The sequence below is a fragment of the Salvia splendens genome, chromosome 2 (assembly GCF_004379255.2).
Source record: "Salvia splendens isolate huo1 chromosome 2, SspV2, whole genome shotgun sequence".
In the NCBI taxonomy this organism is placed as follows: domain Eukaryota; kingdom Viridiplantae; phylum Streptophyta; class Magnoliopsida; order Lamiales; family Lamiaceae; genus Salvia; species Salvia splendens.
Window position 1 is genome coordinate 15,213,319 of NC_056033.1, and position 26,309 is coordinate 15,239,627.

General features: G+C 38.5%; 2 protein-coding genes across 2 annotated transcripts; both read right to left on the reverse strand.

The window, feature by feature from the left end:
* Nucleotides 1-512: 512 nt before the first annotated feature.
* Nucleotides 513-13,474, reverse strand: LOC121774493. Its single transcript, XM_042171361.1, has 3 exons — nucleotides 13,379-13,474; nucleotides 13,052-13,118; nucleotides 513-1,045 (listed from the first exon to the last, which is right to left on the reverse strand). The coding sequence occupies exons 1-3, from the start codon at nucleotides 13,472-13,474 to the stop codon at nucleotides 513-515; spliced, it is 696 nt and encodes a 231-aa protein (XP_042027295.1).
* A 607-nt stretch (nucleotides 13,475-14,081) lies between these two features.
* Nucleotides 14,082-15,954, reverse strand: LOC121789864 (nematode resistance protein-like HSPRO2). Its single transcript, XM_042188208.1, has one exon. It carries the CDS (start codon nucleotides 15,602-15,604, stop codon nucleotides 14,210-14,212), a length of 1,395 nt encoding a protein of 464 aa, XP_042044142.1. The 5' UTR covers nucleotides 15,605-15,954; the 3' UTR covers nucleotides 14,082-14,209.
* Between the last annotated feature and the right edge of the window lie 10,355 nt (nucleotides 15,955-26,309).

Below are 26,309 nucleotides of genomic sequence, written 5' to 3' on the forward strand. Positions count from 1 at the left end.
CGAATTACTTCTCCATATCATCCTCAAGCTAATGGTCAAACTAAGTTGGCCAATAGGGACATCAAAGGTGTCTTGGAGAAAACTGTGATAGCCAAAAGAAAAGATTGGGCGTTGAAGCTCGATGATGCACTTTTGGCTTATAAGTCGGGTTATAAAACGCCAATCAGCATGTCACCTTATCAGCTGGTGTTTGGGAAATCCTGTCATCTTCCTGTGGAGCTCGAGCATAAGTCATATTGAGTGGGGAAGCAGTTAAATGCTGATTATTACAAGGCGTAGAAGGAGAGAAATTTTATCTGAACTTGCTTGATGAATTTTAGAATGAGGTGTTTGAAAACTCTGCCATCTACAAGGAGCGTCTCAAAACCTATCATGATAAGATGATTGAGAAGAGAGAATTATTTTCAGGAGATTTGGTGCTGCTGCTCAATCCACGGATGAAACTCTTCCCCGGAAAGCTCAAGTCAAGGTGGTCCAGTTGGGATACCGTGAAGGTAAGCTATCTAGTGCGGCTAAGACATCCATCTTCTTTGATTCCCCTTTTCGTAGGGTGACACCGACCTTTTAAGCCTTAAGAGTGTTTGGGGCCATGTCAATTTGTACCACCTTGACTTGAGCTTTCCGAGGAAGAGTTTCATATATTCATTGAACATCACCAAATCTCCTAGGAAGTATTCCCTCTTCTCAATCATCTTATCATGATAGGTTTTGAGACGCTCCTTGTAGATGACATTGTTTTCAAATGCTTCATTCCTAAAATAATCGAGCAAGTTCAGATAAGATTGTCTCTCCTTCCCCGCCTTGTAATAATCAGCATTTAACAGCTTCACTGCCCAATGTGACTTATGCTCGAGCTTCACGGGAAGATGATAGGATTTCCCAAACACCAGCTGGTAAGGTGACATGCCGATCGGCGTTTTATAATCCGTCCTATAAGCCCAAAGTGCATTATCGAGCTTCAATGCCCAATCTTTTCTGTTGGCATTCACAGTTTTCTCCAAAACGCCTTTGATCTCCCTATTAGCCAACTCAGTTTGACCATTGGCTTAAGGATTATATAAAGAAGTAATTCGATGCTTGACACCATATTTGCTCAACACAACCTCCAACCACTTATTCTTGAAGTGGTCCCCCTATCACTAAGTAGAGCCCTAGGCGCCCCAAACCTCGTGAAGATATTCTTTTCACAAGGTTGATCACCACCTTAGAAGAATTAACCTGAGTGGGGATTGCTTCGACTCATCTGGAAACGTAGTCAATTACCAAAAGGATGTATTCATAGCCGGAGGAAGGTGGGAAGGGGCCCATGAAGTCGATCCCCCACACTTGCTAATTGCTACAATAACTCCGTACACTTGCGAGTATTAATTAGATAAAATAAAGTTGGGTCATCTACTACTTAGTCAACCTTAGCTAAATAAAATCCTTCCTCTGAAAAAGAAAAAGAAAATGAAAATGAAAAAAAACTCATATTCATGCCCAATCTCCTTACTTTAGAAATTGCAATTGGACGTTTCCTCTTCGCAGTGGCAAGGCAATCGCTGGCATACAACACTGTGCGACCTGAGGCCTCAGCCTTTCATGTCCACCTCGTCCAGCTCCATTTTAGTAAGAGCATTATCAATGGCGCCAGTCCCGGCGGAATTTCGACCGACATGCCGGAAGTCCGCGCGGGACGTCCGCCATTGTGCAAGGGAGGCACGGATACGGACATCCGCTGCGGAGACCGGAGTTCCGTGGCGTTCAGCGGATATTCGTCACGATGTCCGTGCGGACGTCCACCATTGAGTTGACTCCCACGGACGTCCGCGCGGACGTCCTAATTATTGCATTAATTTCTTTTTTTAATAATTCCGGACGTCCGCGCGGACTTCCGTGAGAGTCAACACAAAGGCGGACGTCCGCACGGACGTCGAGACGGATATCCGCGGAACGCCGCGGAACTCCGGTGTCCGCAGCGGATGTCCATATCCGTGCCTCCCTTACACAATAGCGGACGTCCCGCGCGGACTTCCGGCACGCCGGTCGGAATTCCGCCAGGACGGGAGCCATTGCTAATGCTCTTACTAAAATGGAGTCCGTGTGCTTATCTACACCATTCAACACAATCATGTTAGCCGTCGGGCAATCATAAGCACACCATTCACCACACTCATGTTATTTGTCGAGCAATCATCCCAATCCCCAACAAATGTAGATAGAAAATTAGTACAAATAAATTCAAACTCCATAAATGGAGCATTTATTTATTTATGTTGTTATCTTCACTCAAAAGCTAGTTTCTATGCATTTTATACCATTATTGGTTGTCTTTCAATTCAACCAATAGTTTTCACCTAAATAACATTTTAATTAATAACCACAAAACTATCACTTTATATATGTATAGAAAATATAATGGTTAGTAAGTGTTGGTAAATGTTAATACGTATATAATTTATAGTTCTATACACATATAAAGGGATATAAAGGGACAGTTTCCTGAATATTTACAACGTCATTTAGGTGGAAAACAAAAATATTGGTTGAAAAAAAAAGTTGAAACTATTGGACAAATTAATGGTCCAATCAAATGCATTGGTGGAGACTTCTCAAAGAAAGAGGTTTGATTCAATTGTTAATCTTCTTTATTAACCAACAATTCTCCATTTTATAGAAATGGCGCTCATGTGCTTCATCCACACCAATCACCACAATCCTGCGGGCAATCATCCCAATCCCCAACGTATGTAGATAGAAAATTAGTAAAAATAAATTTATACTCAATAAATGAAACATTTATTTATTTATGTTGTTATCTTCTGTCATGAACAAGTTTTTCTACATTTTATTGGACCATTATTTGTTCAATAATATTCTGCTTTCAATTCACCAAATAGCACCAACCTAAATAATATTTTTGTTAATAATAACACAACTACCACTTTACATTAGCATAGAAATATAGATTACACATGATAGTTTAAAAACACACACTAACCATCATATCTATATTTTATATCTATATTCTATAATAATATAAAGAGACATTTGTGTGAATATTTACAAAAGTGTCATTTAGATTGAAAACAAAACTATTTGTTGGTAAAAAAAAGCAAATAATATTGGACTTGGACAAATAAATAGTCAAATGTATTGGCGGAGACTTCTCAAAGAATGGTTTGAAATACTTATAAATAAATGTAAAATTAATTGAAGCTGCATTTATGACTTCATGTAAACTAATTTTCTGATTGCTGTGGTTATCCTATGGGAGCGATTTTGCCCGGAATCCGGCAACCACTCCACCCACGGACAAAGATAGAATCTGCAGATCTAACTTTTTCCGAAAATTTGAACACCAAAACAGTGGGTTTATTTTAGAAATTTTGAACACATAAATAAAACAAAGAGAAAGATAACTCACTGAGGGCGACGCCGGCGTGAAGGAACAGAGGGTGACGATGGCGAGTCTAGCCGCTGAATGCAGTAGCAGCCGGGGCGACAACAACCACGGCGGCGTGAAACCGAGAGAGATCTGAGACAAAGACGAGAAGAAGAAATGAGACGAAGGAGAAAACGAGAAGCACGTGACGGCAGCGGGCGGCGTCTGGCTGAGGAACGGCGGCGAGGTGGAAGGGGCAGTGTTCGTCGTGGCGGCGCCGATTAGAGTGTCCACTATGGGCTGGACGCGGCGATAGCCGCGTGTGGGGGCGGTGGGTGGGCGGGTTATAGTGGGAAAGTTGTCCGCCCCCGGGTGGACGCGGATTGGGGGGCGAGGGACGGCGGACGACGTTTAGGCGGGCATGGGGTGAGGACGCGGCGGGGAGGAATTAGCCGTGCCTATAGGCGCGGCGACCATAGTGGCGGACATCCGCCGCGGCGCTGCTGATTTTCAAAAAAAATTTCCCTCTATAAATACCACTCCCCACCACCTATTTTTCACCATTTTCACAAAATCCATCCACTCACTATCTACACAACCACTCTGTAAAAATGCACCGAGGGAAATCGCGGCCAGCAGCAGCGAGAGAGGAGGAGGAGAAGAAGAAGAAGAGGAAGCCGACTCCGACACCGAGTAGACGGTGGCGGAGTTTTTAGTTGTATTTTATTTTAGTTATTCGTTGTACAATTTTACCCGTTTGCAATACAACGAATATTCGGCCCTAATTACCTCGTTTTCTATTTATTTATACTGCGATTATGTTAATTATACCTGATTGAAACTAAAAATATTTTAAAATGAAAATTGATTATAAAATTTAGGGCTATTGCAAGTGTCCACTATAGTGACGGACATAAAATTTTGGGGTTGTGGACATCAAAACTGGGGCTATGAATAAAAACTGGGGCGGGGCTATTTGGGGTGTCCGCCTTATTGTGGACACGCTTAGGGAGAAAGTGAGAGAGGAATGGGGGCGCCGTGTAGGGTTTGAGATAGGAGTATTAATTTATGTGTGATGTGTATAATATTTGGGCTTTGGGCTTTTTTATATGGAGTATTTTCCACCATAAATTTAAAATGTTAATAATAGCAGTATACTATGGTTTTATATTAGTACTCTCTTTTTAACTAAACAGAGTTTGATTTTGGTGTTTCTATTACTACTATTATGGGAAATTTTGAGAATTGAAAACGACGGTTACGTTAAGTTTGCGGATGGATTAGGAGATATCACATTGCATGCCATGAAATGTTGCCATAAAACGAAATAGAGAAGGATGTGGTGGTATGAAATGAAGGAGAGAAGATTGAGGTATTTATAATAGAAGAAGAAAATAAAAAAATAAAAAAACAAAAAAAAGGAAAATCGGCTCTACCATCGACCCGAGCCTCCGCAATGGAGGCCCATGCAGGGCCGATGGGGGAGGGAGCAATCAATCTGCCTTGGTGATCGCTCCCCATTGTGAATGCTCTAAGTGGACTGAAAATAAAAATAAGAAAGTAAATGAAGTAGATTAAATAATACTTCTTCTGTCCCACAATAATTGTCTTATGATGGGCACGGGTTTAAGAAATGTAAAGAAAAGTTGGTTGGAAAAGTTAGTGGAATGTGAGACCCACTTTTTTATATTGATTTTATAATAAAATGTGAGTGAAGTGAATTAGTGAAATGTGGACCTACTTACCATTTATGGTAAAAATAAAGTGTGACAATTATTGTGGGACGGACCAAAATGGAAAAGAGTGACAATTATTGTGGGACGGAGAGAGTAAAAGAATTAAGTGAAAAAGAAAATACTTCATCTGTCCCCTATTAATTGTCCGTTTTTGTCATTTTTATTTGTCCCTCATTAATTATCCACTTTTACTTTTTATCATAAATGGTAAGTAAGCCTCAATCACTCAACACCCACGTCAGATTAAAAATACATTTTGAAAATGGCGCATGGTTGATAAGTTCATGAATTTGTATGTTACATTCGAAGTTCATGAGAAAAACCAAAATTTTTGAAAGTTCATGACCTTTAAGGCAGATTGCCATAATTATATTTACCCATTCATTAACCACGTCAGCTGGCTTCGTAACCGGATACCAGACATGTTAAAACGACGGTTGGTTGTAAAGTTATGACATTATGTGCTACTACATCCGTTCAAAAAAATAGACTAATTTTATCAGCATAGGACGTCACTGAAATTAGACCAATTCTAAATATAAAACCGTTTTAAACAAATATTAACCATACACATTATTAGACGTCACCACGGTTCGGGAACCGGCGGTTCACGGTTCAGAACCGCCGGTTCCGGTTCAAGAAATGAGTGAACCTAAACCGGCCCGGCCAAGGTTCGGCGGTTCCGGTTCGTGAACCGTGAACCGCCGGAACCGCCGGTGCATATCCGGTTCCGGGACGGTTCGTCCGGTTCGGCGGTTCATTTTAATTTTTTTTATACATTGTAAATTTGTAATTCAAGTAAAAAATGTAAATATATTTGCATAAATAAAATTAGAATAAAGCGATGTACAAATGCAATTTTATTGATACAAATTACAACTTCAAAATTACAAATTACAACTTTAAAATTGCAAATTACAACTTTAAAATTACAAATTACAACTTAAAATTTACAAATTACCACTTTAAATTTACAAATTACAACTTAAAATTTACAAATTACAACTTAAAAATTCTAAATTACAAAAGACTTAAAGTCTTGATTACAATTTACAAATTACATATTCGAAACAAATGGGAGAAAAAAGAAATAAAGGAAAAGGACTTGAGCTCAACTTAAATTTAAAATTTAAATTGAGATGCCTACGTATCCTCAATGCTCAATTGCATTTTGGAATCAAAGTCCACGTAGTTCTCTTACCTTGCTTACCTATTTGGCTTGATCGGAGGAATTGGCGCCTACTCTTCTTCGTCGGGGAAGTAGTCTTGGTCGGGTTGTACTACTTGATTGTCCCAATCCGGTTCTTGGTCTCTAATTTCAGCGGAGCACCAATCATCAAGTAACATGGTGGCTTCCATGTTTTGCCCGATGAGTCTACTTCTTCTGTCGTCCAAGACGTTGCCTCCAACACTAAAGGCGGACTCGACGGCGACAGTGGAAGCCGGAACCGAAAAGATCTCATTGGCCATTGATGCAAGGATGGGAAAATCTTTCTCGTGCAATCTCCACCAATCTAGGACGTTGATTTGTTGGGGAACGAGACCTCCTTCTTCCTCATTGAATGAAAAGTGTGAGTCAAAATATAAATCTAACTCACTTGCCGAATTTGCCGTCCTTCCTCCGCTGCTGAAGCCGTATAGGTCCGCCAATTGGGATTGGGCGTCGAGGTCATCAACTTGGAAGAAGCCAAAGTTATGTGTTTGACGGGGGGTCTAGGTCTCACTTGGTGGGTACTGTTGTACTTGGCTTCGTAATCGTGAAAGAGAGCCCGCAAGTCGAACTCAAAACTTCTTTGGAGGGTTGGGAGGTGGGGGAGGTTTATTTGGAATGTTTGGGCTAGGTTTATGTAGTTGTCGTCCTCGTCATTTTGCAAAGCTCGGAGTGGTTCAAGATCAATAGAAGCCAAATTGTTGTAATAAAATTCTAAAATTTTTAAAGTACCAACTAGTTTCCACTTTGGATCCAAAACTTTGGCAAGCAAAAAAACCGTTGGGATCTCATTGAAATACTTGAGCCATTTTTCAACCATGTAATATAAAACACACATTAACTCAAGATTGTTTGTGGAATTTTTCATTGCAGTTTTAAAACCAAGTGATATGTACATGCAATGTTCTAAAACACGAACGGATGTGCAATAATACACACCCGATAACTCAACGGTGGCATTTCGAAAACCTTTGAATAATTTAAATAAGCTCATGCTTTGATCCCAACAAGAAGAGGTTAGATATAAATCATCAACATGGAAAGTTCTATAAAAATCAACCAAATATTCTATATGCTCTGATGTAGAATGCAACATATCATATGTAGAGTTCCATCTAGTAGACACGTCTAAAGTAAAAGTTGTGTACCTTATTTTCTTCGAGTGGCAATACTTCTTCCACGCCTTGCCAATTTGAGGCTTCCAGTGGATCAATGATACAGCTGTTGTAATAGGTTGAATATGTCTTTGCCATAAAGACAAAGCATCTTGTACTCATAAATTTAATATATGACAAATACATCATTGGTGAAAATACTTACCACTTATCACCGGGGAGCAAGCCGCAATTAAATCGGGTATAATTGCGGTGTTAGCGGTTGCGTTATCAAAACCAACCGAAAATATCTTGTTGCATAACTCATAATCATTCAAAACTTGAATAATTAAAGATGCAATTGCTTGTGCGGTGTGTGGTGAAGGAAATTGTCTAAAACCAATCATACGTTTATTTAAAGACCAACTATTGTCTATAAAATGACATGAAATTCCCATGTAAGAATTTCGTTGGAAAGAATCCATCCACACATCGGAGCAAATATTAACTTTGTGCCCCAAGTTGGATACAAATTTTCCAACCTCTCATTTTTTATCAAAAAACTGTCGGTTGTTAGATCTTTGAGCAGTTGAGGGGGGAATTCTTTTTGTTGCAACATTAAAAGCGGTTTGCATAGTAACTTCATATTTTTTGTCATTAAAAAAAATTGAGCGGCAAATGTTTCATTGTCGCCCATCTTACCATGGCATCGGTAACATTTTTGGGATCATATTTAAATAGAGGCGTACCTGTTTGAGACGATGAGCCGGCGAGGAAGTTTATTTGGCTTTGGGACTTAGTATGCCCATATTCCACGGGATATTTTGTCTTCAAATGGCGATGGAGAGTACCATATCCTCCACGGTTCCAAATGGATAGACTTTATCGCAATAGTTGCAGTATGCTTTGAACTCACTTGTCTCCACGGTAGTGGTCGGATCATTAGGATTTGAAATTACCACCGGGACCTTCTTGTAATGTTTGGTGAAGATATCAGATTTCAACTTGGGAGACATCTTCTTCTTTTGTCGTCCTGCGGAAGGAGGAGCATCGACCTCCTCATCATTTTCGCCAACTCGGCCGGTGCTAGAAGGGGGGAATTGATGCGATCCATCATCGCCTTCGTCCGACGATAGATTCACATCGTACTCGAAACGAGAAGCCGAATGTGAATGCCCCCCTTGTTGGTCGTCGTCGGCGAGGGCAAGTAACAAGGCCGCATTTCGATCTTCTTCCTCCTACGAAAATTATACAACTAAGTAAAAATACTAACACAAAAATAAAACACATAGACACATAGATGTTGAAAAATGAAATTATGAATTTAACAAAAATGAATTAACAAAAAACAAAAACATATTAGAACTTACTTGTACTCGAAGAGCGGCTCGCCTTCCCACCTCCTCCGCAACTTGTGCTCTAGTAGGGGCACGTCGACGACGAGTATCACTTTGATCTTGGGCAATTCCCTTGCCCCGATCACCACCACGACGAGATGAAGACATGATATTTATGGAAATTGAAAGTGGAGAATAGAGAGTAGTGTGATTGTGTGAAGATGATAACGTGAACAACGTGAGTAAATTATGAGCGCAAATAACGTAAACAACTTGAGAGAATGGGGATGGAGAATAGAGAAATTGAGATTGAGAAGAGAAATTCTTATTAACACAAGAATGTGGTGAGTAGAAATGAAGATGAGGGGGTATTTATAGGGGAAAATTGTGATTAAATTTTAAAAAAAAAACAGAATTTTGAAAAAAAACGGCGAAACCACCGGTTTTCGGTGGAAACCGGCGGTTTTTCGATGGATTCAAAATTTCAAATTTTTGAAAACAACGGCGTAACCGCCGGATCGCCGGCTTTTTGGTATAAACCGCCGGTTTCGTCAACGGTTTTCTGACGAAAACCGGCAGTTTCTGAACCGGTTTCTGCAAAGGCTAGGGGTAGGTCGGAAATAGGCCTGAAAAGTTGTCGGGAACCGCCGAACCGCCGGTTACGGTTCGCGCAAAAATTGAACCTGAACCGGCCCGTTGGAATCGTCGGTTCCGGTCACGGTTCCGGTTCCGAACCGCCGGTGACGGTTCTGGGCCGGTTCGGTTCGGTTTGGGGACCTCTACACATTATTATAAATATGGACTCCACGATCCACTAACATTACTTTCATCATATTTTCTCTCTCTTATTTTACCAGTTGTGAATTAAAAAATGTGTCATTTACAATATTGTTTATTTTTTGTGAATAAAGATAGTACAATACTTTTTTAGTTCGTGAAAAAACACAAACAAAAATAGAAAAACCCTTGTCAAGAGTTTCGGAGCATCCGCAGCGGCAACTCGATGCTGTCTCGATCTCGTCTCGGTGAGACGAGACAGCATCGAGCCAGCGATGCGGCTTTCCGTCTCATCCCGTATCCCTCCGTCGAGAGCATGCTGGCGAGCTGGCGAGCCACGCGCGTCGGCCACGTGGCGAGCAGCGGTTGGGTCGTGACGCCCACTCGCCGGCTCTGCTAGTGGGCATCGATTTTTGGTGATTTTTAATAAAAAATTTGCCGTTTTTTTTTTTGCAGATTTTTTTATTTTTTATTTTTTTTCCCACATTCCTCTATAAATAACCCAATTCCCCCACCATTTTTTCCACACACAAACACTACACTTTCACATCCTCATCGCACGTTGAACATGCTTCGGTATCACCATCAGCGGGTGTGGAAGGAATGCCGCAATTTCAATGCCATCTACGTGGCCGAACATGCTTCACAACGCCGAAGCCAACGTCGTGGGTTTGCACAAGTCGTTGCTAAGTATTTCGTTGCTCAAAATAAATTGTAATATTAGGATTTCAATTATGTATGTTTCGTATTTCCCGATGATGTAGTTTCCGTGGTTTTTAATGAATTTATGAAATTATTAGTATTAATTTAATATTTCAGTGAAATATTAATTGAATTTGTTGAAAAATAAAAATAAAAATGAAATGGGAAGAATAGTTAAGGGAAGAGATGGTTAAGAGATGGAAGGTTGCAGGTGTTGTCTCTTAGTTAAGAGATGGGGTAAAAATGCAATGTGGCTCATGAATAGTTAAGAGATGAGACAGAATTTATCCACCGTCCTTTTTCCCTGCTCATCTTTTTCATTATTGTATTTAGAAGTTGGAACGGTACTCTTCTAATGCAAGACACGTTAGGTTCGAATATGTTTGTTGTGTGCGAAAAGTAGGGATGTCAATGTAGCTCGTAACCCGGGGCTGACTCGAATAGCTCGCCAAATTTATAGGGTTAGGGCTCGAAATTTCTAGCCCGATAAAATCAAAACCCGATTAACTCGCACCCCGATTAACCCGTAACCCGTTAGGGCCAGACCCGAAAACCCGATGGGCTGACCCAAAAATCCGATAAATTTTCTATTATTCTATTTTTTTACTCATGGATCGACATTTCATTAATTAATTTAACTAAAAAAATAACTTTCAATTTTATAATTGAAGTACAAATTATATATTGAATTTTTATTAATATAATAATTGATAAATAAATTAAAAACTTCAAATTCACTAAAAATATTAAATTTTTTCAAACATACATTAAAATTCCACGAAATATCTCAAATATTAGTATTTGATCATGTTTATGATTGAGTTTAAGCATATATCTCAAATATATCATAATTAAATGTTTTACATTTTATGAATATTAGTAATTTTAATTATTATTTATTGGATTGATCTCATGTTAATATTATCGGTAGCAACTCGATTAACTCGTTGGGCTAGCCCGAAACCTGAGCTTTTAGGGCTAGGGTTGAACTTTTATAACCCGAAAGAAAGTACAACCCGATTAACCCGCAACCCGAATAGGATTGGCCCGAAACCCGACGGGCCGACCCGATTGACATTCCTAGCGAAAAGTATTTAAAAACTTATTGGTAGATATTCACATACGAAAAAAATAGAAGCATGGACTACGTTAAGGGCGGAGCTAGCCTTAGTCCACTAACCCTTTTATATTTTGGTACAAATTTTTAAATACATATCAACTTCTTCAATAAATGCCCCCTTATTAAAATTCATAAAATTACTCGATATAATTTTGCCCTCTATGTTATGTTTTTCTGGCTATGCCCCTGGACTCCGTGACGTGATCCCCACAAAGTAAGACTTCCGTGATTGTTTTAATGCAATGGAGAGGTGGAGTTGATTGGTTGTGAACTGTAATGTTTTTAATCTCTAGTTCATGATATGAAAAGTATGAAAATTTATTTTGATACATATTTTAACATATATAGTAATTAATAAAATAAAAGAAAGATAAATGATAGTTTAAGTAGTGTTGATACATCATTAATAATGTAGTGTAATAATATAGTAAGTTATACTCCCTCCGTCCACGAAAAATAGAGTATATCTGTCATTTTTTATTGTCCACGAAAAATAGAACACATTTAAAAAATGAAAGTTTTCAACAACTTATCTCTTACTTTTCTCCCTTATCTCTTACTAATAATATATACCTCATATTCCACTAACACTACTTCTCTCTTCCTTTACCAATTCTACATTAAAACTAGTGTCATTCACAATGTGTCCTATTTTTTATGGACGGAGGAAGTATATGAAATGATATGTAGGGATAATATTTCATTTAATTATTTTAATTTAATTATTTCAAAATTATAAAGTTCATATTTTTTAAAAGTAAATTAATAATCAAATAGTAGTGAACTATTTTTTAGGGATGAGATTACTAGTTTTATTAATAAAAATTTAATTTTATCCATAATCATTCTTATGTTGAAATGTGTTAGCATGATGAGGTGGCTAATAACGGAGGGGATCAGCTAAGGCATAAGCTAATCCACCATATAATACACCAATGAAAAATAGACACATGGAATCTATTTATAAAATTAAATAATAGACTAAAGGTATAAATACACATAATGCATCTTATGCTACACCAATATTAATTAGACACATGGACAATCTTTATATCTTTGAGAATAGCTACTATTGTGAGTTCTTATCTGGCAGAGGCTTCGAAGCTCAGATATCATATCGACAATATTAAGCAGGCAAAAGTAAGCACTACCAAGTAAAACAACAGAAAACAGTATAAAGCAAAAAATATTTGATATCCAATAATCTCCACAAGTTAGTCAGATTATTTCATGGTACAGTCTCCTACCTGCTTCTGCGTGCCTTCCTTCTCCAGAAAAGAAAAGATATGACCCACTCAACAAAGAGAAATACATACTCAGCATTTATAAAGAAAAAATTATTTACAAGATTTATGATGTAGTTGAAATTAATGTCCTGCAATCAGCTTTCACACACGACCAGTGTGTTGCATGAAGGATTTTTACTAGAGACGATGATCAGTTTGCTAAACTTCTGAAAGTGTTTGCCTTTTATGTGGACTACAGAAAGGAGAATAATATATATCTATCATGATACACTAACAGCCAGAAGATGATCTCAAGTGTGAGCAGACACAGTGAAAAGATGAAAGTTGGAAGAACTTAATAACAACACAAACTAAAATTGATAATATCATAATGCAACTCTTAAATTAAAAATGAAACTCCCACAAAAATCTTAATCAAAACTTAGCACAAGTCTGTCAAACAGAAAAGATCAAATAAAATGTACCATTTGCAACAACACCAAAATAAAATGACTTGCTCTTCATTGATGGCAGACTTGCAGCATTGCTAGACTAAAATTATGATGTACTTTGAGGATCAAAAGCACTGTATGCCACGTTTCAGTAGTCATCATTAATGAGTGTAGTCTCTTCAGATTTCTGCATAGAAGAAGTCATCCACACCTAATTTCAGGACGGGGATTCTTAATTGTAACACATCTATTGTTTGTTGCTCTAAAACCTTCCCTGCAACAGCAGAAACTAATGTCCAAGATGTTGCCCGTAATTTGACCTCTGTGAGCAGATAGTTTTCGAGTTCCGAAACCTGTTACCTTAGCATATTTCATATAGAAATCATATGCCTCAACTTCTGTCTCAAACTCCATTCCTATCTTAGGAATATGGTCTTCTAATACATTGTCACCCATATCTGCAAAAGAAAAAAAATCATATATTCAATAGCTATTTCTTTTACTCCATGTCAATTTCTTTGAGATAGTAGTTCCATCACAACATTAAAAGCTAGACAACATAAATATGTATCTAATTTTATTTGGACAACATAATTCTTGTATTTTGGTAATGTGATTTTCATTTAATTATTGAATAAAAATGGAGTATTAATATTTAATAAACCCTTAATTAATTTTGTTCCCTTTTCTCAGTAAAGGATATGCAGTTCAGCCACAAATAATCCACAAATAAAAGATCATAAATTATTATTCCAAGATGAATAAAGATGTGAAAGGGTTTCACTAATACGGTGAAATCTATAAAAATATGTAAAGGTTAGGTTTTAGTTTTAATCCTCTTTAATATTAAAGATTGTCCATGTGTCTAATTAATATTGGTGTAGCATAAGATGCATTATGTATATTTATACCTTTAGTCTATTATTTAATTTTATAAATAGATTCCATGTGTCTATTTTTCATTAGTGGATTATGTGGTGAATTAGCTTATGCCTTAGCTGATCCCCTCCAGCTAACGAACCTTTCAACCAACATATCACGATGGAAAAAACACAATCCAAAATTCAGAAAATAATTTGACACGTGTACTATAGAAATTTAACAAATCACCAAAATTAACTGAAAAAATTTTAATCTACAAAAGAAAAAATAAAGAATGGCATAAATTCTTAACGTCAGGTTGGACTAGAGTCAACGTCGTAAGCCGTCGTGGCTCCAACGCTCCCCGAGAAACGTCTTAGCGGCGTCCAAGCTCGGGAAATAGGTCGGCTCCAGAAATATCTGGCTCAACAAATCGCCGGATTCACCATTCGCCTTCGCCTCCAAGCTCCCCATCACAACCGCCACTAGCTGCTTGTAACAGAAATAAAACCTCTTCACCGCCCCCTCCACCGCCTGCATCGCCTGCAGCAGGTGGATTTTCGCGGATTCCTCCTTTCTCCTGTACAGCTCCATCGCCGCGTTCTGTATCCTAGGTCCACCGCTCGGATCCACCTCCACCTCCAAAACCGCCGGCACACTGTGCCTCAGATCCTTGGACGACTTCGTCACCGCCACGAGCTCGCGAGATCTGAAGCAGAAGAGCTCCGAATCGGATTTTGCTTTGATCGCGAGCTGATTTTTCAGCCGCAGGAAATCATCCGGATCCATCAACAGGTGCAGATCTTCGATCTGAGTGAGGATCGACCACACCTTCTCCAGCAGCCAGCAATGGCTCGCCGCTTCCTCGTAGCGCCGCGAATCGATCTCATCGCCGATCCTCGCGATTAACTGCTTCGCGACTCGGATCCACGACTCCAGAACCTGATGCGTCGAGTATAGCGTCCTGTTCTCCGAGTTCTTCGATTCGACGTCGTCGATCGGGCACCTCTTCAGCGCGTGCACCGCCGCCGGCTTGCAGATCAGGTCGTAATTGAGGCTCGGCTTGCCGCTCAGGTTCGGTTCTCCCAAGCCGAGCGTGTACGGGCACCCCTGCATCTGGCACTCGATCTCGTACTGGATTTTCCGAGCGACGTCTTCGAACCTGTGCCACGTGGCCAGGCGCGGCAGGAGGCTCTCCTCGCTGACGTGGCTCACCACCACCGTGTCGTCCGCCATCTTCCACACCTCCGCCGAGCTGTTCGTCGCCGCTAGTGCGCCAGCGGAAGCGGAGAGATCCACGATCGGAATAGTAGCACGCGTCTCGCCGCCGTCCTCGTCGTCCTCGCATAACTGTGCGATAAACTCGATCTGGCTCATCGCGAGAGCTTCGATCCTCCGCCGCCATTCCCGCCGGTTCGCGTATGGCCTTGCGTCGGACAGAACCGTCGAGATGAAGCGGAAGGTAATTTCGAGGCCGGTGAAAGCCGGTTTGAGAATCGACTCGCTCTTCCATTCAGGAAACTCGGTAGCTTCCCATAGCTTCCACAGCTCCGGGAGGCGGAGATATTGCTCGTACGCCGAACACAACGACTCTGATGCGGCCGCCAGCTCAGCGAGGCGGAGCTTTAGTGGCGGAATCGTAATCTGGAGCTTGTTGGAGAATTTAGGCGATTTGTTGGATATATCAGAGCCGATCATCTTGGTTTTCCAATCCAAATCCACCATTTTTCATGTAAGTTTATTTTTAAAATTTTTGTTTTGATTTGTGGTTTGAAATGGGGAAATGAGGGAGGAAGGGTATATATAGAAGAGTCGGAGGGAAAGGCGTGTGAAGCAGAGAAAGACGGAAGAAATTGAAATGGCGCGGCGGTGGGAATAATTATTTAATTGAGAATTGTCGGTGCTTCGAAATTAAAATAAGGAAAGCTTATCCATATACGGATCATATACCTAACGCAGTAGGTTGGAGATTATGAAATTGACGAATGTGTCCTTGAGTCGTGCAATGTTTGGAATTTCAATTTTCAATTAAGGCTGCTGCTTGAGGAAATAACCCACTACGCCTTCCTCGACTTTCCCTCCAAGTGGGAGTATGTGCCGCCACTCACGAAGTCTATCTTTATTTTTTTTTTCTCGTATTAATGTAACCAATTTATATTTCTCAAAATATTGATTTTAATATCCAGTCGGAACTCGGAATATAAAAGTTTGTTGTAAATAAAGAGAAATTACAATACAAATAATGGATTGCATATTTTAAGATCATGTCATGATGGGTTCGAAAATAGTACTCCTCCTTTTATCTCTTTAATAATGGCATATGAGAGTAAAGGAGTCCATCTAATACTTAAAAAGGTTATATTTATTTGATTCTTAAGCATATACACTATTTTATTTTAAATTTTAAAGACGTAATTCTACTCGACATTGATTTTAAAAAATTAGTAAAATTTAAGTATAATTTTTATACACTCGCTCCGTATGTTCAAACCTAACATGTTTTGTCATTTTAGGTTGTATGTCGTATAAAGACACTCATCTTTTCTCATTTTTAGTTAATGAACCTCATGCTCTACTAATTCATCACCCTCATACTACTACTCCTTCCGAAATGACAAAACGCGTTAGATTTTGGTGGATAGATGGACTAAATTTTAGAACATAAAGCTAGCAAATATAATATTCTTTACCAAAATTATAATATACTTTATCCGTCCAATAAAAATAGAGACATTTGAAAATTTGATGCATAATTAGTAAAGTATGAAGGAGATAGAAAAAAAATGTTATTGGAGTGTGTCAGTTAAAAATGGTGCCACCACATTAGAGTGAAAGAAATTACCAAAATAGAAATGGACTATTTCTATGGAATGAACTAAAATGTAAAAAAAACATATTTTAATGGGATGGGTGGATTATTCATATAGTGCTTACATAGTACACCAAAAATTTGGGTTTAGTTCAATATTCGTAATTTAATTTTTTGGAGACCCCAATCTAATCGACATATTTCCTAAAATAGAAACATAATTATCTCAAATTGTATTCTATTTCCAATTATATTTTCTTTTTAATATTATTCTTTCTCCACCCAATGCACAAAACAAAAATACATCAAATTTTGTGATAAATAAGAAATGCTACACTTAAGTGAAACGGAGGAAATATTTATTAAAATTATGAATAGACTAATTGAGTCAATATTCTTTGACCATCGAATTTAATGGCATTATTTCTTTTTCTAATTAAAAATGAATAAATATATTAATATTTAGTACTCAAATCTACAAAATATCCTAATATAATTGTAAAATATTTTAAAATCAAAATGAACTTTAATCTACTTAAAATCCCAAGTTAATATCTTGTCAATGTTAGTATATTTAGAACCAAACGGACTTTAGTCTATCTTAATTATCAACGCTATATATTCATAACCAAGTGGACTTTAGGTTTATGAAGTGATTTTATATGGACATACTATTGTGAATAAAATTTAGGGGTTCAGATAAAAATATGCACTCTTTCCCTTTTAGTCCGTCTCACAAGAATATGCACTTTCTAATTTGGGAAAGTCATTTCTCTCTAATGAGGTGAGACTCATTCTCCACTAACAATACTTTAATTACTTTTTTTCTCTATCTATCTCTTACTTTACCAATTTTACAATAAAACCCGTGCAAAGTGCATATTATTTGGGGACAGGGGGAGTAGTAAGTAGAACTAAGGCCACGTTTGGTTGGCGGGAAAGTAAAGTTGGCAAGGAAAATGATTCCTGGGAAAATGAATCCCGGGAATATGATTTCTAATAACTTTACTTTCCCGTGTTTGGAAAATATCAAGATTTGAAAGCATATATTTGATTTAAACACTAAACTAAAAATATACTTATCATTTTTTATTTATAAAAAATTATAATACATATTATTTAATAAATTATTAATTACAAATGATAATAATTATATTATTTTATTTATTATTACGATGGATAGTTTAAATATGGATTATACATCATAATATATAATAATATAATAATAAATAAGATTATTATTATTATCATTATATTTACTTAATTTTTAATTGAATAAATTTTATAATTTAAAATTTCACTACAATTTTATTGTTAATTACTAATTTATAAATTAATAATTATTATATTATTATATAATTATAATTATATTTAATTATTGAATAAATTATTATTATTACTATGATAATAAAAATAAAAATAAAAATAAATATTAATAATATAGTTATAATTATGATAATTTGAATTATAGTTATTTATTATCCTGAAATTAAGTATGGTTTATACTTTTAAATTATTTTTAAAACATTGTAATAAATAATAACAATAATAATGATAATAATAATAATAATAATAATAATAATAATAATAATAAACTGTACCATATTGCATTAAATATGTAAGAATCCTAAAACTGGGAAAAAGAATACCTAAGAAAAGTTAGAATTCAGAATCCTGGAAAGTTGTACTAACTTTCCTTGTTTTAGGATTTTGATTACTTTCCCAGTTTGATTAAAAACGAAAACAAACACAGGAGTTTAAAATTTAAGGAATCAGATTACTTTCTCAGACAAAATCCTGGCAACCAAACATGGCCTAAATGATATTTCATCTCTTTCATGTTAATCGCACTTTTCATTTCGACACGTCTCAAACTGCTTATACTATTTATATTTAAGTAAGAATTATGATATTTAATTAGTATAGTATTAGTTAATTAAATATTTTATTATTAAGTGTCTCTCGTTACATTTAAAATATTAATTTAATTATATTAAAAATTGATTTCGAATTAGTAATCTAAAATTAAAAGTGAGAGTTATATGAAATGAATGGAGTACTATTATTTAAGAAGAATTTAAGAAGAAAGATTTGGTCCACATGTGGCTGAGTAAATGGAATTGAATGGTCAATGCATACTAAGATTATTCCATGAATGCTTCCATCCTAGGATCCTTCGTTTATTGCACTAATCTGTCTTTTTCATTTATATCAATAATTTCTATCCTATATTTGGATATGTCGCCACCGATTTAGCCGAATCAACAATAATCTGAAGTTGCATCATTTATTCTTCAACTGAGCTCGAACTTCTTTTGCCAAACATTTTAAAAGTAGGAGTATTTTTCTTTGGGATAAGGGTAGACCAAATACACAAATATCAAAGTTTGGCGGGCGAAAACATTCTCCATTAAACACCTGCGTTTACTCTGAAAATTAGCCTTCTTCCTTGTGTCTGTGGGTCCCATCTTTAGCTAATTTTCTTCTCACAATTTGACGATGGTCTATGTATAAGTATAACGCAATATTCATCAACTATAAAAGAAAAAACGTTAAATTCGTCGGAATCAATTTATTTAATACTCCTACTACTGTAAGATATCTTACTCTCTACATCCCATAAAAATATGAGCAGCTGAAATGGCACGTGATAAATTAGCGGAATAAAAGCATATGTAACAAGTATTGGCGGATAAACTAAAAAAAAAAATAATGACAGATGGAGGGAGTATGATCTTAATAGCAGTTTGTTCATGGAATGCATGGATTTGTATATTTATCACCTTACATTCTTATTTTATGTAGTACTGTAGTAATATATTTTGGGTTGGTTCATTAATAATATTTAGGGGTTGGTTCATTAATAATATTTAGGGCATCCACTACGCGGCGCGCCACCGTCCCGTGTTCCGTCGCGGAGGGACGGAACGCTCGCGCGACGCGTTGCGACACGCCGTCCCGTCCCGATCCAGTCCCACGGCCCGTGCCTGCGAGATACGGGACGAGCTGTCACACCACGCGCTGTGGAGACGTGGCGCGCCCATGCGCCATGCGTGACGCCCACTCGCCGGCCCGCGAGTGGGCGTCGTCACGCTAACGCAATAAATCATTTTTTTTAAAAAAAATTGAATTTAAAAAAAAATACTTTTTATTTATAAAAATTGTTTTTATATTTAAAAACAATTTTTACAAATAAATAAATACAAGAAATTCGTAATAGCCCACATATATTTGATGAACTTGCGAATTTATGAAACTCATTCTTGGTTGCTTCTCTTTTATAGAGACAACCTTGAATGTTTTATGTTCCACTTTCGATGTGGGACAAAGTCATTCTTGGTTACTTCTCTTTTATAGAGACAACCTTGAATGTTTTATGTTCCACTTTCGACGTGGGACAAAGTCATTCTTGGTTGCTTCTCTTTTATAGAGACAACCTTGAATGTTTTATGTTCCACTTTCGATGTGGGACAAAGTCATTCTTGGTTGCTTCTCTTTTATAGAGACAACCTTGAATGTTTTATGTTCCACTTTCGATGTGGGACAAAGTCATTCATGGTTGCTTCTCTTTTATAGAGACAACCTTGAATGTTTTATGTTCCACTTTCGATGTGGGACAAAGCCATTCTTGGTTGCTTCTCTTTTATAGAGACAACCTTGAATGTTTTATGTTTCACTTTCGATGTGGGATAAAATCGTTCTTGGTTGTTCTTCTTTTATAGAGACATCCTTGAATGTTTTATGTTTCACTTTCGATGTGGGACAAAATCATTCTTGGTTGTTTCTCTTTTATAGAGACATCCAAGAATGATTTTGTCCCACATCGAAAGTGAAACATAAAACATTCAAGGATGTCCATATAAAATTGTATTTTAAATTATGTCATTTTTATTTTTTAAGATTTTAATTATGTTTTTTTTTAATTTTAAGTTGTATTTTTATTTTATGCTGTAATGTTATTTTAATTTTAATGAAGTGTGTTTGTTTTAATTGAATTGTGTTGGAAAAAAAAATGAAATTGAATGAATAGTAATTTAAGGGACGGAATAAGGGACGGTTAAGGGACGGAGCGTTGCAGGTCCCGTCCCTTAGTTAAGGGATGGATGAATAAAGTACAGTGGAGCCCTCAAATAATAGTTTAAGGGACGGTTAAGGGACGGTGGGGGGGAGGGGGTACAGCGTAGTGGATGCTCTTATATGCATAATGACACAGTGATTCACTACAATATTTGCTCTACCACATAATACATAAATTTATAAGCGACTATTGGGCCATCTGCAACGCTGTCTCTTATCCGTCCCTTAACCGTCTCTTAAATTACTATTCTTGGGCACCACTGTACTTTTTACTCCATCTCTTAACTAAGGGACAGAACCTGCAACCCTCCATCTCTTATCCGTCTCTAAACCATCTCTTAAATTACTATTCATTCATTTTCATTTTTTATTTTTATTTCCAACAAATTCAATTAATAAAAACACATTTCATTAAATAAAATAAATTTACAACATAAAATTCTTAAAAAATAAAAAAATAATTAAAAATCCTAAAAATGAAAAAATACATAATTTAATTTCTTCCGCTCACTCTCACTAAATTCAAAATCTTTAAAGCTCAAAGAAGCAGAAGAACGACGATGATGTGCGTCTACCGGTTGCCAAATTTTGCCCAAATGTGCTCAATTAGATCATCTTGGAGTTGGGCGTGGGCGATAGAGTCGCGTGTCCTTGCTGGAATAGACAACCGTTCCTGTATAGACGGATGCGCTCCACTATGAGGCGGACTACTTGCAGTAGAGCTTCCGGGGGCTTCAGGGTCGAACCAGTTTCCCGCCTCAGGTCTTTCATCTTGGACAATCATGTTGTGCAAGATTATGCACGTATACATGATGTCGACCATACTCTACATAAACCACGTACGAGTCGGGGATTTGATAATGTTGAAGCGCGCTTGGAGAACCCCGAACGCCCTTTCCACATCCTTGCGAGCAGCCTCCTGCTTCTGCGCGAAAAGAGCCTGCTTTGCGTTCACAGGCCTGCTGCACGTCTTCACAAAGGTTGGCCACTTCGGGTAGATGTCGTCGGCAAGATAGTACCCCATTTTATAGCGCCGGTTGTTAGCGATGAAGATGATGGCCGGCGCTTTACCATCCAAAACTTCGGCGAAGAGATCGGATTGGTGGAGCACGTTTATGTCGTTATTCGATCCGGGGACCCCGAAGTACGCATGTCAGATCCATAGCCAGTAGTCGGCAACGACCTCAAGTATAACGGTGGGGTGGGTGCCTTTGTGGCCGCTCGTGTACGACCCCCTCCACGCCACAGGACAATTCTTCCATTGCCAGTGCATGCAATCGACGCTGCCGAGCATCCCGAGGAATCCGTGCACTTCTTCATGAAGGTGGAGCAGAAACTGGCAATCTGTCGTGCTTGGCTTCCGGAGAAATTCGTCGGTGAAGGCTGCTCGGACGCCTTTGCAGAACTGGATCAAACACATTCTTCCAGTGCTTTCTCTAATGTGGAGGTATTCGTCGAACACATCCGTCGTTTGTCTAGTCGCAAGCTGACGGATTGCTGCAGTACATTTCTACAGCGTCGTGTGGCTGGGACGGCCGACGGCATCGAACCTTTCTTGGAAGAACTCTTCCCGCTGCCAATGTATTTGCGATGTGGAGAAATAGCGGTTTCTGCATGCGGAAACGGCGACGGAAGTAGTGGAAGGCCTCTAGAGGGGCGCGAATTCGGACCAAGTTATATTGAAGATAACCGAACCGATTGGATCAGTTAGCAAATGTCGTTGCCACTTGATCGATTCGAACTCGCTCTCGCTCGTTTCCTACCAATGTAATTTGTAAAGTCCCAATTTTGCACTACTTTAACAGTAAAACGGCAAGTTCGGGGTCGATCCCACAGAGAAGTTGGTGTGTCGAGTGTGTGAGTAGTGAACAGGGGGGTTGGATGCTGTCACGCTTTAACTTGGGAGTTTTTAACTACTGTTTTTACTCTAGACAGAATTAAATTTTGCTAACTTGATCAAAGGAACTTTAACTATTGGGTCAAGTGAATTGCAGGTAACAGCGGAAAAGTAAATGTGCGGATTAAAATAAAACAACTTCGATTAAAATTAAACTAAGTACAACGTAAATTTGAAACTAAACTAATACTTCGGAAAATAAGAAAGCAAGTAAAACTGAGAAGAATCTCGGCGGGAAATTTAGGAATACGTCGATAGATAACAAGTATTCTGCAGCGCTTCTTTGATTGCCATTTCTAGCTACGCATTACTTTATCTAAGCTAAGCTATTATAGAGAACTAAACTAAGCTAAACTAGACGGAAAGTAAAGGATCAGGTTCTCCCTTTTTTTCATGTTGCGGCACATCCTCTATTTATATGCTCGACTCGGCCTCCAGCTGGATAACGATCTTGACAGGGAATATTCACTCATGTTGAGAATAAGCGACTCATGGATTGCTACGTGCTCTTCTTCTAGAATCGACGACACTTTTCAGTAAAAAATCTGTGACTCAGCTCCGTCCTTGCGTCTTATGTATCAGCACGTGTCCCCTTCTAGAACATTGTCCTTGATAACAGATTGCTGCGCACCATCCAGCTCATAGCCTCGCATGTCCTTCTTCGGATACCCAGTGGTCCCCTCCTTAACTGCTTGACTACTCCCCTTGATCAACTTTCCCGATTTTTGTCCTTTAATCGCCTTTTGTACTTGCTTGATCAGTTCGGCCATTTCTGCACAATTAACACTTGTTTTGCGTGATAAACCGATCAAGTAGTACACAATTTACCCTTAAACCGATGCATGAAATGAGCCTTATCAAACTGCTCACACTTAAAACATACTTGTCCTCAAGTATATAAAAAAAGAAAAAGATAAGGCAAATTTCAAGCATGGTTTACTCATTTCACAAGTAAAAGAAGACGAAAAGAAAAACAAGACTCAAAACCAAAAACACATATTTACATGTATGCATTAGACCGAATAAATTTCCAACAATCATACCCGAGGTTGAGGTCAATCCATTTGCCAGTAGCTTATGTTTCTTCTTTTTCGCATTTGCTTGATCAAGGTGTCAGTTTGTCAAGATTGCTCAATCTAAACCACTGTTGGATTCACTCAGTCGCTCATTTCTCACCAGAGATGTTAGGACTGTTCACTCGGTATTGCCAACCTTGAATCGGACTGCACAAGATAGTTCCTTAAGGTCTTTGTTTTTAGTTGTAACGGGGCTTAAGGGTAGCAACGTATTAGGGTAGGGTCCTAGGGGTTCTAAGTTTATAATAAAAAATTTAAATTGTAAAAAGAAAAATCACATGAGTCAAAATATCAAAGTTATGACTAGACTTGCTGGATCAAGTTGGGATATTTATTTTTCTACTAGATACTTACTTTGGTAAAAAAAACGTCCTTTAGCCTTTTAAATTCTTGGCTTATTTCCTAACTTTCGATTTCCCGGGTCAGGTTACAACTTTTTCCTGCCCTTTTCTTTTTCTCAATTTTTTTTCAACATTTTTTTTGACTTGGTCAACCTGATCCTCTAACTTGATCAACCCGGCTACCCTTTATTTCGACTATTCGATTGCTATTCCCTTTTGTTTCCCTTGAAAAACTTCATCTCTTTGACCCTCTTTCCTCATGTGATATGAAACTTGAGTTCGGTTTTAAGGCTTCAAAGAGCCGGTAAGAGTGTATGGACTCAAAGTTGTCAACTAAGGGGTGCCTGATTAACGAGGCGGGTTCGTGGAACGAAGGAAAAGAAACGGCTCAAATGGCTAAGTCCTAGTGCCTTTAGTCCTTACTACTTGTGCAATTTTCATCTCAATATTAAAAGTCAGCCTCTCGTAAAATTTTCTTTTGTAAAAATAGTAGAAAGTGTTCTACTTTTGGCTTATAACTCACATATAGAGAGGCTTCACAGTTAGTTTAGAAATTGAGCGTTTCCATCATACTTGCGTCATTCAAATTGATCAAGTTTTTGCAATCAAGTTTTTACATGTGAGCATACTGAATCCTTTTTCTAACTCTTTCAAAAAGTAATCAAGTCTTCCATTTATCCAATTTCATGCATATTTCCTATTTCATTACTAACTGGAATTTGTTATTTTTTTTTGAAAAATTTTAGCATGTATGATTCTATTGTAACTAACCCGTCCCCCCTCCCCACTGCATATGAACTCGTCCTCGAGGGACTGGATTCAGTGGAAAAAGGGTTAGGCACAGGCAACGACACAATAATAACAAGGGAAACTTCTCACACTTTCACCATACACTGGGCTAAGTGTGAGACAGTGCCGACAATCAAAACATGCTAACAACTATAGAAAAACAATAACAAAAGAAACATAAGGCAGGCAAACAAAGAAAAATGGCATGCATACTTCTCACACTTAGACCCAACACAGGTCTAAGTGTGATGTGGAATAGAATGACAGTTATACATACCAAAAACAAATTAAAACTAAAATTGTTTTGAAATTAACGTGAGCTGAGATATGGGGTTGTACTTAGGGTTTCCTGTGAGGCTGACCTGGGGATGCTGAAAGTGGCCTGGAGGATGTTTGGCGCCGAGGTGGAGGAGAGCTTTCAGAGGGAGGTGGTGATCGCATAACAAGAGTCAGTTGGCGGATAGCCTCCAGAACCTTAGCTTGGGTGATCAGCTGGGCTTGTGAATTCTCCACTAGCTGCGTCAACATTTGCTCCATGAGGAGCCTCCATTCATTGGTAGCGCGGGCAGCCTCCTCTGGCTCTGTGACGGTCATTAGCTCCAACCTCTGGGTGGTCCGTCGTCCTCCTCTGTTTCTCACGTCTGGCTTCCTCCAGCTCTTCTCGCCTAGTCTCCTGTTGCTCTGTCTGCTTCTCTTTCCGAGCCTTCGAGATGAAGCGAAGTCTCCCGTCGCGCAGCCGTCCAAGCACCTGAATTCTTACAAAGAAATCAATGTTAAACAGTTTAGGTTTTGGGCAGCGAGTGGGGAGCTCCACACCCTCCTGGAATTCTAGGGTCCAATTTCACCTTAGGTATGCTCCGAGAAGGTGGCAGACGTTGAGGTGGCGGGCAGGGTGGCTGACAATCTGACTCATCGAGTAGGCAATCCAGTAGCCCAGGTGCACCCTCCTTTGCTCCTTCATGCACCACATAAAGTAGATCTCGGCCAGAGTAATGAGTGTCAATGTATTAGCTTGGCCAAGGAGATTGCAGGCTAGGTAGACTTGGGCAAGGCGGAGGGCCGGATCAGCAATATGGTCCCCTCTAGACTCAGAAGCTTTAAACTCGGGGGCATGTCCGTTGTATAAGGTTTGCCAGACTGCCTGCTGATCAAAATCCGGCCTCCTCTGAGGAAGGCCAATGTCGCACCCGAACCACTCTCCACTAGCTACCTGGGTCTCTGTATGGAGTCCAATCCTCACAGAGAACTCGTTCAGGCTTATCTTTTGCTTACGCCCGAACACCCGGAAGGAGACGCTCCTGGCCTCCAAGTTTGTTCTTCCAGTAAACCGGAAGGATGTGAAGAATTCTTTGGCCAGGTCCGCGGGCACGATGGTATCCTCGATCTCCAGGAGCCAGTCAAAACCAATCCCAATAATATACTGGGTAAATCTCTCCTCAAC

What these genes read in the sequence shown, in the direction of transcription:
- LOC121789864 (XM_042188208.1), bottom strand. Translation starts at nt 15,604, where the DNA reads ATGGTGGATTTGGATTGGAAAACCAAGATGATCGGCTCTGATATATCC.
- LOC121774493 (XM_042171361.1), bottom strand. Translation starts at nt 13,474, where the DNA reads ATGGGTGACAATGTATTAGAAGACCATATTCCTAAGATAGGAATGGAG. An exon ending in TCTATATGAAATATGCTAAG is followed by an intron (nt 13,119 to 13,378) that starts GTAACAGGTTTC and finishes TCATAATTTTAG; the next exon opens with TCTAGCAATGCTGCAAGTCT. An exon ending in TTTTGGTGTTGTTGCAAATG is followed by an intron (nt 1,046 to 13,051) that starts GTACATTTTATT and finishes ATAATCCTTAAG; the next exon opens with CCAATGGTCAAACTGAGTTG.